The 20,631-nt window shown below is 39.2% G+C and overlaps 1 protein-coding gene across 7 annotated transcripts; it reads right to left on the bottom strand.

Annotated features, from left to right (window-relative positions):
• Positions 1-303: 303 nt before the first annotated feature.
• Positions 304-20,317, bottom strand: BAG1 (BAG cochaperone 1). 7 transcript variants are annotated; one of them, XR_012040987.1, is made up of 8 exons: positions 20,215-20,317; positions 16,691-16,819; positions 16,458-16,540; positions 15,616-15,729; positions 14,992-15,099; positions 6,092-6,154; positions 1,277-3,697; positions 304-602 (listed from the first exon to the last, which is right to left on the bottom strand). XR_012040987.1 is itself a non-coding variant. In XM_072852958.1 (7 exons), the coding sequence occupies exons 1-7, from the start codon at positions 20,255-20,257 to the stop codon at positions 3,608-3,610; spliced, it is 630 nt and encodes a 209-aa protein (XP_072709059.1). In that variant the 5' UTR covers positions 20,258-20,317; the 3' UTR covers positions 304-3,607. The 7 variants fall into 7 exon arrangements, 2 of the variants coding, with proteins under 2 accessions (XP_072709059.1, XP_072709060.1); XR_012040988.1 differs by lacking the exon at positions 304-602 and adding an exon at positions 4,814-4,928 and having other exon boundaries at positions 3,548-3,697; XR_012040991.1 differs by lacking the exon at positions 304-602 and adding an exon at positions 9,475-9,552 and having other exon boundaries at positions 3,625-3,697.
• Positions 20,318-20,631: the final 314 nt, after the last annotated feature.

Here is a 20,631-nt window from a genome sequence, read left to right as displayed (position 1 = left end):
CCTCCAGTGCATCCCATACACCCAGATCCAGAAACCCTGTGTGCAACACAACTGTGACAAGTGCTTTAAAAAAAAACAGCTTTTCTTTACGTCTCAGCTTTTTGCCAACCACGGTAACGTTTCAGGCTTTGACTCCCTGCAGCCTTTCGGGAGGCCTGGCAGGGCCATTCCCAAACACTTCCTACTCGCCTGCGCGGAGCACGTCCCAACACAGAGAGCAGCCTGCGTTTCCCCCACTCAATTACAGCCCACCTACAGCATTTAGTAAGCACATCATGACCAAGGACAGCAGAGAACTTTGCATGTTTTATTTTTACCGTTTCATTTATGATAGTACAATAAAATAATTAAAAAAAAAATCTAGCCCCAAGTTCCACGGTGCCAAGTACTCCACTCCAACTCACAAGCGACCGTTATAAGTCAAGAAAGTGTTACTCCAGGTTTCCAGCGACATTACCTTCAGGAGGACTTGGTCACAGAGGGTGCCACTGCAAGCAGTGTATTTTACGCTGCTCCCAGAGAGCAAGCCATCCCGCGGCTCCAGACTGCGTGGCTCCCTGAACATCAGGTTCGGTTCGTCTCACACGACAGCTTATAGGGAGCTGGGGGAGGAAGGGGCAGGAAAGTGTGTGATTCGATTTCCATTTTCATGAAAGACAAACTTTGTGGTAAGACATTTTGCCCTGATGGCAAATCCCAGGTGTGTAAACACAGCCAGAGCAATACAGCAACTGCAGGAAGACGATGGGGTCAGTGTAACTAAGGCGAAAGGGAGCCACTTCTCTTTTGACACGACCAGGGCAGATGGTGGGGGTGAGGAAATGATTCAGTAGCAAAATAGGTGTCGGTACAGCTAGACTATAGAATCAGTGAGAATATATCTTAAGCTTGATTAAGATCCATGCTCACCTTTACAAATTATGAAGAATATTTAAAATCTCCTCTTCCTTCCCCTTCCTCCCACAACTGTAGTCTGCTGCACTTTTCAAAAGCACAGAAGTTTGCTTCTACTGAAATTTAAGGCTATTATGAAAAAATGAAGTGTAGGGCCTGCTCTTTCAAAACTAAGTATAAAAGTCAATCCACTCCAGAAGGTCTTAGATAACTCTAAATACAACCACCCGTTTTCCAAAACAAATCAACTAATTTTTATGTTCGAAAGACAAAAAAATTTATACTGCAAAAGTTTGTCTTCAGACGCATACTTTTGTCCTAGAAACCAAACACTGATACCAGGAGTTATCACTGTAAGGTAACTTCAGCTCAGGACACCCACCCGTTGCTGAATCCAGACGCGCTGGTGGGAGAGGTTCATCATCACTCTCTTTGCCTCAAAGTACCAGATTATCAAAAGACTTCCTATGGAACATCTTAAAGTTAATCCACCTGGCTTTGAGACAGGCTGAGGTACTCACACAAGCACATCTCAAGAAGCAGCAGTTTCTGGGAAGGAGTACTGGGAAGACAATGTCTGCCTATAGCCTTAGTGTTCTCGCCCAAGACAGAAAAATACGAAGGAGCAGCAGAAACGGACAGTCCTAGCAATGACCACAGCTCCCAGCTCTCTTCGTGGGCACAAGAGCATACTTTGCTTATTATACATGCACCTGTGAAAGTTCAATGCATTAGAGGACTTACATTTGAGAGGCTGAGGATCCTTTCCATCACAGGAAAGTGGCTAATTTTGCATCCCCTGAATTAGGCAACAGTGTTGCTGGCGGTTTAAGAGTCAGCTGAATCTGATCCAGAAGCAGCACCAAGCTAGGTAGGGCTTCACAAAAATGGCTACAACCAACTCTTCTTCCTCCTAACCTTAAAGTGCCGGGAAAATGCAGCATGACCAGATCAGTAGCCTAGGAAAAAATATCCGCAGTCCTACCAAACATTTCCTAACATGATAGACAAGCTTCCTAGGAGTTTAGACTTCAAAATCCTCCACAGATGCTGAGAAGAGAGTTACATATGGAAAAAATACAACCTTGAAGAAATTTTTTAACAGTAAAATATATGACAACTCCAATCTTGGTATGGTCAGAAGGCATTTTTAGAGTAAAAGTGACCCTTTCTAATGCAGGGCTATCACTTCATTTGTCCAATGGCATTTTTCACTAAAGAAATGCTCCTCCTATTACAAACATCAAAGATAATACTTCAATAGTAATACTTTAGGTATTATTTAAGGTTTATAACTTATTAGAAGTTAACTTTTTTTTTTTTTTTTTACACACATTTCCTATTTTTATCTTGAAAGGACAGCTAATCTTAAAACAGTCACATTCGGATAAAGACTCACTACCTAAGGGCCATTTCTAAACATCCTCAGTCTGACTTATTTGAGATGAAAGAGCTTTTCTTTCTCCACAGAAACAGGCTCCTTACCAGTCAATACTTCACCAGCCACTGTGTATATGACTGACCTACCAACCAGAAGCATCAGTGAAAAAGCAACTCCCACTATAGGTACGATAGCTACGGGCTCTGACCAACAACTGCAAAATTGGCTGCACTTGCTGACTGTTACTACCTCCCTGCAAAAGCTTAATTTTCACCTAACAGAGAAGGCTAAGCATGGCATGTATCTGACTGCGAGAATCAGTCATAATCCTCAGTCGCATGGCATTGCTAAAATAAAGTTGTGTCACTTTGTAACATCTTATAAAAATTCACTGATTACCTTAAAAGACTAGAAATAATCACTGCAATCTTCCATTAAATACAGCATAATGAATTCAGTGAAATCAAAAAAAAAGTATAAAAAAACCCTTTCAAAATAGCTCCTTAGTTATAGCTTGCTTGAACTGAACCCTTGGTATATGAGCAGCATGAGTAATCTCATTTCATTTCCCACCATAACTGAAGATGGAACACGAACAATAAAAATAATAATAATCTATAAAAACCACAGTACATCAGAAATCTATGTAAAAAACATATGTCTGTATCAAGGAGCTCAGTAACAACTTAAAGCACCACTCAAAATTAAGTACCATACATGTTACAGTACATGCCATTTATTATGACAATTTAAGGCTAAAATTAGGTACGACTCCCTTATAGTCAAGCTTTCTTATATTTATAAATGCATACAAACATTAAGTAGATACAAATGCGTAGGGTTTTTTTATTGCTCTGAACTGTCTACTACAATGTTCGACTTTCCCAGATGTCATCTCAGTTTTCCTTTTTCAGTCAAGCTGAAGTCCTACAATTGCAACGTATGGCACTTGTACGATTATAGACCTTCTTTGATTTGAGCTGTAAATAAATTCAAAGACATAACAGACAAAATTGCCCATCACTGCAAACTTTGTAACTTAGTTAACTAAACATTTGTCCATGAGATACATAACAATTCACCACAAAGATTACTTCTGTCATTCTTCAGGAAGGATTTTCTTTTCAAAATAATAGGTCTAACCAAGCGGCAAACAAGACAACCAGCAAGAAATGATTGACTAGTACCAGTCTAACAGACTGGGCTTTAAAAAAAAAAAAAAAAAAAAAAAAAAAAAAAAAAAAAAAGCTGAATACGTGCTCCAAAACAAAGAGCAAACTTTTCTTCTTGCTCATAGAGCAATTATGTTTCCTAATTACGTAGGGCAATGCCTCATTCCGCCAGTACCAAATTCTTTGACTGTAGCTTGTCCATTTCTTGACCAATATTTCCTTCAATGGTATCACACTGGGCAAGAAAAACCTGAGAATAAGAAACAAACACATGTTATTGGGGATGCAATTATAGCAATGGTAGATGCTTCTTAAGAACAGAAACTGCAGTTTCCATCACGAATTTGAAGAAGCCACCTCAACAACCACCTTCCAGTTCAGTTTTAATAATAGCTTATTCACAATTTTGTTTACCCAGAATCCAACAGAAGCATGGTATCTGATAAGGCAACAATGTGGTTGCCCATCCTCACCAGTCCTGCTGCTGAAGTACTTTGAGTTGATCCAAAGTTCATAAACAACAATAAGGATCATAAGGGTTCAGACAAGTTAGTGCTTCAGTTTGGAACATGACTTTTAAACTCCTAAAACACATACTTCTGTAGCCGAGGGTGGGAGCGACAAACCTACTCACTTAAATCTAAAACAAGCTTTCATTAAACCAAGGCCTCTCCTATTTCTCAGGACTACAGGAAAACATGAACCCCAATCTTTATCTGTAAGTAGCTGGTGTGCCTCAAAAGACAGAAGGCTCCTTTCCAAAAAGGGCAGTCCACAGCACCTTAAGCTTTCTTAGAACCTGCCCACAATTTCTTACAAGTACTGCAACCCACACACAGTGACTAAGAGCCAGCAGCCACTGGTCATTTTGCTTGTGCTGTACACAGCACAATGTGCCAGCATTTTAAGCCAATAAATTCTTTTAGGCCAATTACAATGTATGCGAGTACATTGTAGTTTCTGAGCAGACTCTCCCACTATCTATACATGTCTTGCACTCAGTTCTGCTATGTCTGCACTAGACTTCAACAGTCAAACCAGATATTTAATGTTATTTACATTAAAATGACATTAAGAAACTTCCTTCCCTCTAGAGCAGCAAAATGTTGTGCCAGGTGAATGTTTCTCAACCATCACACTGTTTTGAATCATCTGTCTTTAACCAATCCCTTCAGCCAGCATCAACTCACTTCTGTAAGGACTTGAGGAGTGAAAAAGTCAAAGTGGTAACCATTGCAGTTGCTGGCTGCAAGTGTTTCATATCTTATCTCCCCATTCTGGAAGATACGTGATTGCCAGCAACAGAAGGCAGTTAATAGCTCCCCCTCGCTTTAATGAATGCTTGAGAGTAATAAGCATCACTTGCCATCGTTTTCTTGCTCTGGAAAAACAAATTGTTGTTGACCGCTCTGGTCTGAAACCCCTTAGATTCTTCTGCAGTCCTCAAAGGGTTCATAACCTACAGTTGCAGAACACTGTGCCTATAAAAGCACAACAATAATTCTCATCTTTGCTCAACAGAGTCTGTTTTATGCTTTAACAGCAGTTCTTATACAAAGCCCCACTTATTTCTGCAATAACTTCACCCAAGACTGGAGCTCTAGAAGTTTGCCATTAGGGTTATAGCCATACCTCCATTACAAACCTTTGCTGCTTCAGTTAGGTACATGGAATCAAAAGCATGTTCAGAGCCCCATATAACACAGCTATGCCAGCAACCATCTTCATTTCAATTTGGAGTATCTGAACTTACCTCTGTAACAAAGGGCTTTGTCCCTAAAGCTCTAACAAAAAACCATTTCTACTATGAAGTACTTCTTGATAAGGCTTCCTCTAAAATAGATGGCTATTTTAAAAAATTTGGGAAACATTTATGGAAAGTATTTAATAACATTATAGTAAAAGACAAAACATTTCAACTCCATATATGAATGCAAGGTACTTTCACAAATAATTTTCAGGAGTCTAACCTGTGACTGAAGCTAGCATAAATAAAAGCAGTAATATGAGTAGCATTACCATTCATTTATGGAAGTTTGGCTTTTGGGGGAGGAGGGAAGAAGGACAAATTCCAGCATTTAGTAACAAATCTTCAGTTCCAGGTCACTAAGGAAACAATGCCTAGGAATTTGTAAGCAACTAAAAAACCCACCCCCAGCACAGCTGCTCTTCTGTACAGATTTTACTTTGGAGACTCTCCATAGAAAGTTGGTACATTGCAATAGGGGCTAAATTTTCCAAAGAACACCTCTAGCAAGATCCAGCAGGAGTTACAGTTGACTGCATCTTTGTGCCCAGACCTCCTCATTCATTACTGCAGCCCACTGAAATATGGGAAAGGAGAAATAAACCCATTTTCTTCACAAGTTATCAGAATTACTTTACATCACCAGGCAGTCATAAGGCCAACCACTAATGTAAATTACAAACATTATCTGAAGATAGCATGAACAATGAAAATCTGTATTTTTGTTTAATGTTTTATAAAGCTATTAAATACCTCTTTTAAAGGGAGGCCATAAGAAACACCAATGTAAGAACAAACACTGAAAAAAATCTAAGCTCTAAACAGCTCTCATTTTCACAAACTCTTGGTATACAAGTACCCAGCACTAATGGAAAACAAAAAAATAAAAATACTCACCTGAACCCTTTTCACCAACCCCTTCTTTTTCAGTTTGCAATCACTGAAATTCTCTGGCAGATTCTGCAGTAAAATAAACAAACTGATGCAGCTTAATGTTGAAATTAACATATTAAACTTAGAGCAAAAACTGAATGTATCAAAGAATCATCTTAACAGGCATCCTGAAAATGCCATGCCTGCTCAGTAAGCATGATTACACAAGAAAGAATTTAACAGAAAAAGTCATAAATTCAATAAGTCTGGGATACAGCATGATGATTACAAAGAACTGAGCTAGCAAATTTACCACGTGTCGTTAGGTAACATACAACAATAACTGCATACACTGCTTTTGTCTACTGTGGCATACGTTAACTGTTCTGCTGAGCTTCAACTTCATATTTTTTCCAGAGACTGTTAAGATGGATTCATTTCTTGTGAACACATTAACTCAGTCACTCGCCATCACTAGAACATATCATCAGTAATGCAGGCATTGCCAGTCTGTTTAAGCTGTACATCTGACCTTCTCTGCAATCTACTCATGGAAGGGAACAGATGTGAAGTGTTACACGCTGACAGCTTTTAATTTAATTCAAACTGCATCATTTTCCATTCTCCTACCACCCAATATATTCATGTATGTCATCTTAGGAAATGTGATATGCTTTGCCCTTTTGGAGCACTGTGAAATTGGGGTGTTGGTGGGGAACAGTGCTCAGGTTTTTGATGTTTTTTTGAAGCAGGTAAAACAGATGATTATCTTCATATAAAGTTTATGTGAACATTCTTAGAAACACTATGCTCTCACTGTTGAAAATGCATAAAAATCTTGGGAGTTTCTCACTGGTATACCTTTTATTTTCTGCCCTAACTGCATATTATCAAGAATCGAGGTTTCCCTATACTACCCTTTGTTTCATTTCAGCTAAAATGCAAGCCCCACTGGCAGGTTTAGATACATAATCTTTGATAACAATCAAAAAAAAAAAAAAGCTCTTTTATTTTAGTGTCCAGCCAAACATACATGGTCTTAAATATAGGAGTCTTGCACATAACCTAATATAGGAGTTAAAAATACACACGACTCCACACTAAAAAACAGTCCATCATGGGGAGTGAAACTATAGGCATCACTGAGATCCCAGGAAGTTCAGGGATCACACTGCTCCAGTATTTGTGCAGTAATTAGCACACTGTAAGTGATACCAGACAAAGAAATAATCATCATCAGGCTTAGCACGCGTTCCCAGCACCGTGGGTGAGGAGAAAATGGGCGCGCAACAGAGTGAGCTGGGACACATTCTTACATTTTACTTCTACATAAACTTCTGGTTTAAAATACCTCTCACTCTTTCTATGCTCAGCTGGAAGAAGGAATGCACAATGCTGCTTCTTGTCTCCTAGGAGAGTATGAAAGTTGGAAGTGGGAGTAACTACTACTATACTAACCTCTTCCTAGGCTCAGTTTTTTTGGTTTATTTTGTTAGTTTGCTTTTGGAAGATGAGAAAGAATCTTCTGTTCCTGTAGTTCCAGCTTCCATTTCTGTTGCTCCAGTACCAGTTTTCCCAAACAGCAGCATTGTTAAGCTGTATAAAACTCATACCAAACTTTAACATTTCCCTTCAAGATCAGAAAAGGTTATCTCCCTTTCAGAGAGTTTTTATGTCAGACTGCACCTCCTGAAACAGAACCAGAAACTGGACATATTTCTTTCAGGTGGAAAAACGATCATCAGCATCAGGGGCACAAGAGAGTAAGTGGATTAAGGGAGATACCCTTCCCAATGCAAACCAGTGCAGTGTTATCTTACAAACGGGGACAGAAATATCTAAAAACTAAAAGTTATGTTGATTTTTTGTTTTGTTTTTTTAAATTGATGTTAATCCTCTTAATACCAAAAACACTCTTCAGTTTGTCCTAAGATGCATTCCATCACCTATCTATCCTTTCCAACTCCTCTTATTTTGCGAGAAAGAGGAGAAGTAACTTTGAAAGTAAGTTACCAGGTTAACTCCAGGAATCTGTCATGTACAATGTAAATCCTCCTACAGGAGCCTGTTCTACGCTGGTCACTTTCTTCATTTATGTAATGTCGCCTTACATCCTTGGATTTACAGCACAGGATAGGTTCAGAAGCTGTTACTACATTTTCAACAACGGTCTGGCTAAAACAAAAACTCCTTTTTACAAGTGGCACATGTCCATTTTCCAAAGCACAGCTTTTTTTAAGTTGTTCATTTTGGAAGCTACTTTGCTCTTTACAAAATGTATTTTCTAGTACTTTGTACTGCAATAAGCCCTTGCTCACTGTAGCATGCTAAACCCACATGTCTCCTCCCAATAAACAGGACACTATGAAAAGATTGCATGACATGCTTTTCTTTCAGAAACTGAATGCTCCAAAGACATTACAAACCAAAGCTATGGGTGAATTATCTTCAAACACCAGTTCTAGTTCACAAATAAAAAAGGCAGCCTTCGGAGTATTTATAGTTGTCACAGGGCAAAAAAAGTTTTAAAAAAAATTATAGTTATATGAAGTATTCTAAGGGATCTTAGACATAGGACCCTGCAACCACACGAGAAAACATTCCTAATTTTCCCTTGGTTTTCAACAACACAATTCATTTTTTAAAATTAACAAAATATGACAAGAAACATTTAACATAAAGAGAGTATTTGAGGCGTACTATTTTTACTCCATATATGTAATAGCCTGAAAGAACAAAGATGAGTTAGGCCTACTTATTAATGGCTGATTCTTACCAGAAAATTAAGATGTTTTCTCATTGTCACAGAAATTCTTTTATGCCTTGAAATTTTCCCATGACTTGGAATCTCTTAATAATAAAATTAAAAATGAAATTATGCACTAGCTCAGTTACACTGCCCATCTCCCTTTGCTGGGTACTTATTTCAAGCTGTACTTTCTGAAGGAGATTCTGGCCTATGCAAGTATTCCTACCAATCTGAAACAGCAAATTAACAAACCATTTTCTGTCATCAGAATAGGCCTAAGTCAACTTTCAATAGCAGACAGGGAACTCCAGCTGGGCTTACCACGCAAAGTCTGTTTCTAAAACAGATATTGGTAGCTGGAGGAAACTTTGAAATCTGAGTGTAGAGAAGACATTCAGACTACTTCTATTTTTGACAACATTTTTCAAAACTGCTCTTTTCAATTACATATGTGCATGCAAACCCCTATGTTTGCTTGCACACCTTCATAGCTTTTTTTTTTTTAAAATCACACCTTGTAATCCCCTTGACAGAGACATGGAATTGGAAGGCCTCAATGTACTAACTTACCAAGCTGCTTAAAAGGTGTTTTGCAATCAAATTAGTAAAGTTTACAAATCTTAACATTAAATTAAATCTCAGAGTCTCTCTGTTTTACCTTAGTCAGCTTACGTCTCCTCTCCAGGAATACGTTGTCCAACTATTCAGGGTTTAACAGGTGAAGCTGGCAATAAACCTTAAGTCACAATAACATTTCAATATTTAATTAAAATCAAATTTAATTAAAGAAGAGTAGCTTAAGCCTAGGCAGTGCTTATGCAAAACTCTTGCCAAATCTACATTTTGGCACTAGCATTGCTTGTGGAGCAGTAGTTCGGATTTGTATATGGCTTTCTACTGCACAGTATATTCTTACTTTTATAGCAGGTCTCCCCTTTGCATTGCACTTTCTCTGTGACAAAACCCTGCTCACGTCTCACAGTCCTTGGTCTGTATGGTCTTAAACTTTCAAAAGTGATGCAGGCCTGGCTTCACCCCAGCAACTTCTGTAGAACTCCTGGGCACAGGTTCTTTATCCTCCCCCCATCCACTCAGAAACAGAGCCCGAGTCCTCCTGTTACCACTGGCTATCACCCACCTCAAACCCCCAAATTCAGAGTTGCTTAACCACATCTCTTCAGGAGTTCTCACCCTGTAGATACAGACAAGATGCGCTGCAGACACACACACATTACATCCTCAAAGACTCATATTTTGTATGCACAACTCATGCTTTATACAAGAAATCCTTAAAACCAATCACCATTTACACAGTAATAAATTCATGCGTGTTTTCCTGCCTCTAGATCCTCTCTATTCTTGACTGTTCTTTTAACTACGAACACAACATCCCCCTCTCCTGAGCACTGCTTCTTACAAAATACAGACTCTCTTGTGATTTCTTTCCCCTCTCCCAGCTAATCTCCTAATAAAACCACCTCCCTTTGCCACAGAACATCAGCTTCAGCTCTGCTCAAGTTCCGTTTGTTTTGGAAATGCTTCCAATAATGATTTTTAAGCTTAGTGTTACCACGACATCTTTGTTCTCCTCCTTGGTTATTTCTTATTTCCCAAACCACAGACCCCAGTAGGTAATACCTGATGCCTGAATCCACTTTATAGCAGTGTAGTCAGTTAATAAACACAACAAATGCTAGTCAAATTTATTATTTATTACTATCTTATCAGAACCAAAGGGACATAATTCTTAAAATAGGCAATCTACACTAGCAGTCACTAGCAATAATAGCTAGAAACATTTCTGGTTTGTTATCAAATTGCTTAAAAAAAATAAAAATCACTCTGCTACACATGGCACCAGTGCTAATCAGTTGCAAAAAGGATTTTTTGCTGACACCCCATCCATCTAACAAGAAACTTTTTCATTTCTTTTAAAAATCCAAAATAACATGTAGTATTTTAGTGCCTAGTTTTTATTGACTACCAGCCCTTCACTTTTTTTTAACTTATTGTTAAATAAATTGGTAAATTGGGTAAGCACATTATGTTGACACTGAAGCTTTTTCATCTCAGTAGACATCTGAGCAGCTTCTTTAAAGGCAGCTATTAAATGGAAGCATTTGTCAATGGGTTTTCTGAATGCACAAGTGGTAACTAAGCGCTCTGCTGAGGGATGATAGTATTTTCATGCTCCTTGTGCTTTAGAAAAATTTTGCTCCGATTTTATGTTTATGATTCATGCTAAGAGATTTAAGAATTATAATAAGTAATGTTTATCAAATTTGTGTTTATCAATATAATGTTTATCAATGTTTATTTATCCAGATAAATTCAAAGGTTTAGTAATAAGTTCTCATCTTAAGTGGCAAAACTTCCCAGAAGCCTGGGAAATGTTTTGTTACAGGCACAATGATGTTTTTTTCAGAATACTTCTTTCTTTTAATCCTTGAAATGTTAATTTGGTATTGATTTACCAGATAACAAGTATAGCAGGGACAAGGAGACAGTGAAAAAAGCTTCACCAGAAGAGTACAGTAATTTAAGTAAGTTTTACAGAGGAATTATAACAAAAAAAAATCCTCAAGAAAGGAGGATGGGCCACCAGAACATAATTATGAGTCAGTAATGTTATCAATGTCATCAATACCGATACATGCAATTTGACAGATGACTTTGTCATGAATTTATGTAAATAAAATCAGTGACTGGTATTTCAGAAAAGAAAGGGTTTTTTTTTTCCAGTTGTTAGAACAATCTGTTCTCTGCAATATTGTCTTTCTAGATTACAAATCTGCCATTTAATAAGAAATCATCATGAGAACAAAGTAATCTCTCAGATTGCAATATCAGTGACAGACTTCATGTAAATTACAGCAGGCTCACAAGAAGTACATACTGTCATAACTGTGGATTTAAATTTTCCTACTGATCTCAGAAAAGCTCTCCGTTTTTTTTCTCTTGAAAAAGCCTTTCAGTTATTTAAAAAACTGTGCCAGCTGAACAAGTCAAGGATTTTCTGTGTTCTACTCACTGAGATTTGTAATAAGTACTGTACTTTGACTTTTACTCCTGGACCAAATGTTTTAACTGCTGAAATAAATGGCATTTCTGGTGATGCACACACACAAATCTTCAACTGTTGAACATGACTCAACTTGTATTCCTGCTGAAGAAAATTTCAAAGATCTGTGTCTTATGGGAACGTCTGACTGTGTCACAGCATTCAAAAGTTTGTAAGATGGTCATAAGATCCCTCCACCCTTCCTGCTGTGGAAGCAGTAGCTATTTAAACACATTTCATGTTAAAATGTTTAAGTTACAGCTACTCTACCCAAAAGCATCCCTTCAAGGCTTTCCTTTCACATCTCTGGCAGTGACAACAGTGTATTGTTTCTCTCCCACCCTAATACTGTATGACTACTGTCCTACTTCTCCACTTCCTAAATCACTTCTTTTAAATTCACAGTTGTTGAACACATGGAGTCTAGTAAAAAGGAGTGTTAGTTCCAAACTCAGCTCCTCTAATTAATAAGCTTGTCTGCTAACAGTAAGAGGGCGACACCCCTAGAATAGACAGAAAACAATATGCAGGCTTCCTCACCCTCAGCTCTATAACCATACAAATCTCATTTTGTATCAAGCTAGATGTTTATGATTGATCCAAACAATGTATGACAGCCAAGACACTTTAAAGAGCTTTCACAACAATTCTGCCAAAGAAACAAACTGGAAGATTTATAGTGTGAGCTTGCTGTATGTTTCACTTCTATAATGCATCCATTCTTCTGCCTTAGCAGAAAACAGCTCACTCAGTCACTTTTTTCCCTTATCTTTTTTTAACATGCTGTTAATTGAATCAATAGCACATCTATATGGTCAATAGCATTCAAGAGATTTGTCAGATCTTGCTTTTTACTTGGCTAACAAAAAGAATACTAAATGCTGTATAAAACAATTCTGAGATATAGATAAAATACTTCCTAGAAGCTTTACACTTTTCTGCTTTGCATTTCTATTTACCACTTTTTACTTCAGTGGAACCCATTTATTGTTCATATACATACCTCATTACTGTTCTGTGTTGCTACCTCTGTATGTCACACAACTACAGTACAGTGAAGTAATACCTCAGGAAGCTGGTGGCCTGTTCACCTGATCTGGTGTAATACCAGTACACTGAACAGCTACGTTCTATGTAAAGATTCCACCGAACTACACGTAAGTCATCTGCCAGATTTCACAGAAGTTTCACTGAAGTTCAGTTTTCATGACAAAAACCACAGCTGCCTTTGTATATTAAAACAAATAAATATGGACTTTGGTATGTGTAATGTAACTTCAATCACTGGTAATAAAAACCCTCACTTACTTCTTGCTTTAAAAACATGAGGCTCGTCAATGTCATAGGCTCTTATACAACAAAGTAACAAACAACTATTAAAAATATTAAAAGATACTAATTATAATTAGTTTTAGCTCTGGCTGCTCCACTTCCACAAGACACAAAACTGAGGCACAGGGACTCCACTATTTCCTGAATCTAAACATGAAGTCACCAGGTTATAAGTCCTCTAAAATCTTGTACTAAACCTAAAAGTCCCTTGTCCAGTACTGTTTAGGGTACTTTGGATAAGGAGATAGATAATAGCATGCTTTCTGTTTAAGCCATGCAAAAAGTACCAGAATCAAAAGTAAACTTGGGAAAGTCAGTTTGCATTAATTAGGAAGCAGTGAAAAGGGTTCTTCAAGGCTGCCTGCTGGGTTCCAGAACTGTATACCAGCATACAAGTACTGACATTTTTCCGATAGGACTTAGTATCAGAAATTGAAGGGATCAGAAATAAGCTTTAATCCCATCCAAATGAAACCATTGTCATCTCATTGCTGTTTTCATGACAACACATAGCAAATCTGCCACTTCAAACAGGGAATCAGTTACACGAAGTCTGTATGTCTAACAGCATTTAAGAACTGTCAGCAAAGTATTTTCCTCTATATGAGGCAGAAAAGGAAAGAAATTTTAAGACTATAAAATACTTAGCATATTACAGTTTAAAAAAAGTATTTAAGAACTGTTGGCTATAACAAACAGCAAAGGCTAATTAACCATTAAAGGTGCACAATATGAAAGGAAGAAATAAGTTAATGAGCTCTCCACCATTCCTAGGAACACATCCATATTGTGTAGCATTTGATGATGTCCAATTCAAATGATTATTCTATGATTTAGTCTGCTGCAGAACTTTTTCAAAGTGTCCATCAATTAAACTACATTTGGTTCACCAATTATAGGTATTTGCATGGAATCTTTTTGAAACAATCCCATAAAGGGTCACTATGCGAAGGAGTAGACTCAAAGACATCACTACCACAGAAAAGCAGCATTTTTCCTTCAGAGCAGGATATTATGATCGTGATATGCAACATAATTATATAATGAACTTTACAGAGAATGACCAGCAGACAGAGAAACAGAATAAGGAAACACCCTAGTTACCATAATCTTCTATTTATCTCTGCACAAGTCCCTTATTCTCACCTAGCTCTCAGCTACTACATGATACAGGAAGATATATATTATACTCTGGAAATATGCTGTAAGGTTATGATCCATTAATGACTGTGAAGCACTTGGATATACCCCAGTACATTCCAAAGAAAGAATCCAGTCCTCAATATGCAGGCATCTCAAATAAAAGTAGTCAGTCCACACACGACTGACCAGAAAATTCTTCAGTCTTCAGGACCTCCTTGTTCTTGTGCAATATAGAATACAAAGTGTATCTGGTTTTTTTTCCAGACCTTTACTGTTACCGTGAAGTTTAACATGAAAGTTTGCCAAGACAAACTAAAAGGGTAAAACTTGAGTAAAGGATACCCATTTCATGTAGTCTTAACAGGCTGCTGCCCCAAATGAAGCTCTTCTGTAGAATGGGGATGCATACACAGGCATTAATGTCACCATTTAGAAATAGATGCTGCCAAGTAGTCTTTTGGAGACATACAGGGGCAAGAGCTGGATATTAAAGAAAAAATGAGCAAACCAATTAACTAATTTTCAAAGCCAAAATAAATTGGTTAGTATTTTAAAATATCAAATAAATTACAAGAAAGATATATTCTTAACAGGAAGTTTCTGTTGGGATTTGACCCTCTTCTGTGGTTATTTACTTACAATGGCATCAATCTGTTCCAGGATCTTCATGAACTGCTCTGCAGTTCCTTTTATCCTCTTGTCCAGCTGTTTTAGCGCTTCTGCTTGGAGATCCTTTGCTAAAAATCCCTGAGGAGGAAAAACAGGGAAGGAAAGACAAAATTATTTCATACCCTACAGAATACTGAGCTTCAAAAATCTGTCAATCCACCAATCCGCCACAACAGAAAACATCTTTTACTATTTCTCTAGTTTCAAGTATGATAGGGACTCCAATCTCAATCTATATTCTATCAGTCCTTGAAATGCTAAATGTAAGATCTGCTAGGTTTACTTAAAAGATTAAACAAGTAACAGACATTCTCCTTTGGACTTTGAGAGAACTCTTTATGTTTTTCCAGATCTAAAGAATATAATTTATCCAATATGCAACAATATTTACCTTTTACCAAACAGTGCCACGTCTCTATTTTGCAAATTCATAAATAGCATTTGAAATTCACTAAGAATTTTACAGGACCCTTGAACAGTTAGGAAGGGCAGCCTATTACTGGCTACTCAAAACCGTTAAACAGTATTTTTTTTAAATACGTATACCTACAAAAGTGTTTTGCAAAGATATAAAATGATACAAAACTGGCATACCTTCTGGATACTTGTGAACTCTTTATTAACTTCCTCTAACTTATTAGCTATTTGCTCCACTGACTTCTCCAAATCTTTTAACTTCTTTAATTCAGCCTCTTCTTCTGGACTATTCTGTGTATTCAAAAGTACAACATTCACAACTATGGCACAAATAGAGACACTATGCAGCTAAAAAGCAGCAACGGTGGTGATACAGACGTAAAAGCTTCTGCTGATTTAAAATACATACTACAGAGTGGTTATTCTTTCCATATTGTAATACCTACCAAATAAGCTTCTTCCAAAGCTTAATTGTAAATACAGTCAAAGAGACAATGTAAATAAACACATTAAACAAGACCAATTTGAAGGGAAAAAGGAAAAGTGCAAACTTTTTTTTTTGTTATCTTAGCATCTTTAAAGTAGAGGTAGCATTTATATCACGAGATATTACCTCGTCCTCTACTTTGCAAAGCCAGCCACAAGTCATTTCATTAGAAATAACCCAGCAGACTCAGTAGCTACAGCTTTTTTTTTTTTTTTAAACCAGAAAAATAAGATGACCAGATAAGGTCATCAGTGCACGGAAGGTTCACGAGCACTGACAAGCAACAGATTAGGCAGAATTTTGTCAATAATGTAAGGCAGAAGTCAGTCAATAATGTAATTTCAGAAATGTATGAATGGCAGAGTTATTTGCAGTAACTGAGCCTGAACTCAACTTTGTGGGTAGGTATACAAGATTAGGTTTATGCTGTAACCTGTTTCTGTGTTCAGCAGCTGAATCACTGACAGAAATGACGATAATTTAAGATTAAAAAAAAAAAAAAAACCACCAAAGGTCCAAAGGCAACACTTACCCTTTTCCCAATCAACATGACTTTGCAACCATTTTTAACACCAAGTGCTGACAACGGTTGTTCCAATTCTTTCAGAGATTTCCCTAAATGGAAAACGAGAGAGGGAAAAAACAGTTAAAATATAGTTAGTGTCATAAGAATGTCTTTTTGAAGACATTGAAAACATGGACACCTGAAAGTGATTAAGATGAAAGGTATCATCTATAAGAAACACTGACAGATTTATAAGTTACCTTTGTATATCAGTTTCTGAAAAGGAACTGGAACTCCAGTGACTTGTTCAATAAGTACAGCCATGTCTTGTAGTGTAGGTTCACCATCTTCTTGTTGAGAAGCAACCTGAATACTGTGTTTTTCATTACCTAACAAAAAACAGAGTAACAGTAATACTTATTGTTACCTAGAAAATACTACAGGGAATCAATTTACAGTATTTACTTCCATGAATGCAGAAAGTTCTCAAATCACTGATTCTCATGTACAATCATAATTTTCAATCAAAGGATTCTACTGCATTTCCTTCCTCTTGGAGTGACTTACCTCAGCTGAAAATTTTGTTTTACATTCTAATAACCTGAAGAGTTCAATCAGGCATATTCTACTGGCATAATGCTCCTGATAAATATTTTTCCCCACCTTTTTTTTAAGAGTGCAGATGGTGCCCAGACATCCCACAAGTTAAAGCATGAAAGCCCACACCTTCCTGATGTATTCCATTTTCTACTTGTAGGAACTTTTAATGGCATGAGTCTTGGGGAATCTGAGACAATTTATCACTTCCTTTGTTCCCTACTCCTCACACATGAGAAGCAATCTTCTCCTGAAGAAAGATCAGTGTCTACCCTGTCTCCCCTCCACCACCCACCTAAGAGAATTCTCACAGTCCAAAAACTATTTATCCCCATATTACTGCTGATATGCAGCCTCAGCCACTTTGCGAAGTCTCAGCCTACATGTCACCTTCCACTTACAGAGCATCCTATTCAGACTCCCTAAGATTACTTGCATGCAAACAGCAGGATATTCTTAGAAAAAAGGAGTATGTCTATTAATCTCTGCTTTGCAATAGACCCTTTCTATAACCCTCTGCTCCCACACACTTGAGGCCTGTCAATCTGAAAGCACCCACAGGAATCAGCCACCATTGGCTGCAAGGGAAATCAAGACAGGCATTTTTTACTCAGCAGGAAGAGAGAACTCCTTAACAAATACCAGAAAGAAAACTACTCTCATACCACTACTTTGAAGGGCACATATCTTTTACAAAGAAGACTGCTAGAAACATCAATTTTAAAATGTTCCAGCCTCCCAGAGTCACATGGCAAGTGACACTGTGGCCTCAAAAACTTGCAAGCTCCAACACTATTTCTTAATTCCAAAATGGTTTTAAGCTCAAAATCACATTATGCAAACTCTCCCCCAAGCATTTTCCATAAACAGACCTTCTTCCCAATGTGTTTTGGGGAAAAAAAAAAAAAAAATCCAAAAAATTTAGGTCCTAACTTCAATATATTTCAAAAGGTTGTTTTGATGTATACAGCTGCTTTGTGTAAGGGCTGTGCCTGTCAGCAGTTGAGAGAAAAAACAAACACACAGCAAATGGGGAAGAGAACAGCTGAAGTTTGCCTAGCAATAGAAACAGTTTTAATTACAAATTATGAGTACCACTTTGGGTAGACCGTAACAAAAGTTTTACTGTGAATTCACAGCAGAGTGAAATCCCCATTAAAAATACCTCATGGGTTAGAACTGGTATCACAGCTTATCACTTTGCTTCAGTAAATGACAATTCTAATTTAAAGTAACCACTAATGCAAAACTCCAAAATCTTTTTTTAAAAAGGCCTAAATACATTTAAAAAACAGGTCAATTCAATTTCTTGCAGATTGTCAAGTGATATATGTGGGTCTACTACCATTCTCTTTCTTATCCCTTATTTCCATCTTTCCCCACTTTCACTCATGCATGCAAAACTTTAATAAAAACATTTGTGCACGTTAAACATGCATCTGACAGCAACAGGTATAAATCAGACAGCTGAAGTCCAAGATGAACAATGCCTTCTATTTGCTATTTATTAACAACAAAGTAATTACCAGGTAAGAAAACAACTGGAAAGATAAAAACATTTTCAGATAAGAAGACTGCTGGCAAACAGCAAGATATTGGAATTATAAATATGTTAATATTGTTAAGTTATTGTCATCTTTGCACATGAAAACCCCTCAAATCAAATGGAGCTCTGTGAAGGCATCAACAAGCACATGAATCATGAAGATTCAAACAGATTATTCCACAAAGTTCTTCACCAAAGGCTCTCAAATAAAACTGCCAGGTGATAAAGCAAACATTTTCACAAAATGACGTAACAGTTTGAAAACACAAATGAACAAGCAGAAATAAACAATAAGCTCTAAAGGTGGAAAGAACATCACCAACATAGTGCAACAGGAACAGGAGCAGAATTTATTATTCAATAAATAAAAAATAATCCATAAAAAAATAACAAGTTTTGTTAAGAAAAATCAGCTGATGAATACCTTGCTGATTTAATACCTTACTATCCTTCTCATTCCTCCTACTGCCTCACCTAGATCCACTTCATCAAAGTTAACCATGGTATTTCCCATCTTATTTTTTAAGAACTGTGGAGTCCAGGCTATTCTTACCTCTTTGCAGTAACTTTTTATATTTATTTGCAGACTTAACCACATCATCCCTTCCACCTTCTTCTCCCCCCTCCTATTTCTCTTCCCGAGGAAAAAAAGCTCAGTCATGTCAGCTAGCCTTTGAGTAACCCATTTCATCGGGTCAGCACCCAACTGTCATACCGAAGCGTGACACCGCTTTCTGTTGCAATCTTGCATCTCACTAACTGCAAACGTTCAAGCTTATTCTACAAACAAGATGAGAGCCCATCGGGTAGTACCTGCTTTTAACATACAGTGCTGCCTTCAGTGATTTATCTCATCTCAAGGAAGACTGCTACCACAAAAGTGATGTCTGCTCTGTGCTCTCTGGCAAGGACAGCCTTGTCACCTGTTCCCACCATCACCCTTATAGGAGATCTACCCCTGTGTGGCGACTTTGATCATCTTGTTGATATAGAAAAAACTATTTTTTTTCCCTTCTGTGGGATCAGCTTACGTGCTGCAGCTTGAGAGAGACAGTGGGAAGGTGCGGCCAGCAGAGCAGTGAAACCTTACGGTAGCAGCCGGCACCGAGGCCAGGCTATGCGGAGAGTGAGCCGTGCCCCCCTGAGACCGGGGCAGGCCCGGCCGCTGGCCCAGCGAGGCCGGGGACGCTGCCGCCATCCAGCCGACAGCCGCAGCCCCGCGCAAGCGGCGGCAGCAGCAGCTCCGGCATTTTCTGTCTCCTCGCAGCTTTGCGGAGCTGCAGCCGCGGACGCTCGGGCGCCAAAGGCAGCCACACACCCACGCCTCGGGCCGCCGCCGGGCGCCTTCCAGCGCCGCGGCCCGCACGTTTCCTGCTTACCCCTGGCGCCAGGGGCACCACAGGCCCGCCCCGCCCGGCCGGGCTACCGTTAACGGCCGAGGCGAGGTTCGCGGGGAGCGGGGCCGGCAGGGAAGGGCGGCCCGGGGACCGGAAGCAGCGCCCCGAAGCCGCGGCCCGACCCGCGCCGTCCCGGCGGGGACCGGGGCCAGCTCGGGGTAAGGGGGGCCGGAGGAGACGCCAGGGGCCGCGCTCGGCTCCGCAGCGGCTGGAGGTGGGTCCCCCGCCCTCGGGCGGCTCTTACTGTAAGTGACGGTGACGGTAACCGGGGCTCCGGGCGCCGCCATCTCACCCCCGCCACAAGGAAACCGTTCTGCAGGCGCCTCCCGCGGCGCGCCGGTAGCGCGTTACTTCCGCTCTAAGCCCCGCCCCTCTAGCCGGGAAGGGGTTGCCGCAGCGCGGCTCCGCGAAGGGGACGTGACGTCACAGGCGCGCGGGGAGGGGCTGCTGCAGGCCTGTTGTTCACCGGCGCCACGGGGGAGGCGGCAGCGTCAGCCGTCGGGTTCGTGACGAGAGCGAGGGAAAAAGGCAGCGTTTCAGACCCAGGGGCGCAGGGCCGCCCTCAGGGCCCCTCGGGAGAGGCAGCCCTTGCCGACCGACAGCGCCGCCTGCGCACCGGCCCGGGGCGTCACCAGAGGCTTCTCCTCTGCCTCCAGGCCCG

The sequence above is a fragment of the Ciconia boyciana genome, chromosome 2 (genome assembly GCF_034638445.1).
Source record: "Ciconia boyciana chromosome 2, ASM3463844v1, whole genome shotgun sequence".
Lineage (NCBI taxonomy): Eukaryota > Metazoa > Chordata > Aves > Ciconiiformes > Ciconiidae > Ciconia > Ciconia boyciana.
Note: the sequence above shows the minus strand (reverse complement) of the source record. Positions and strands in the feature narration are given on the sequence as shown.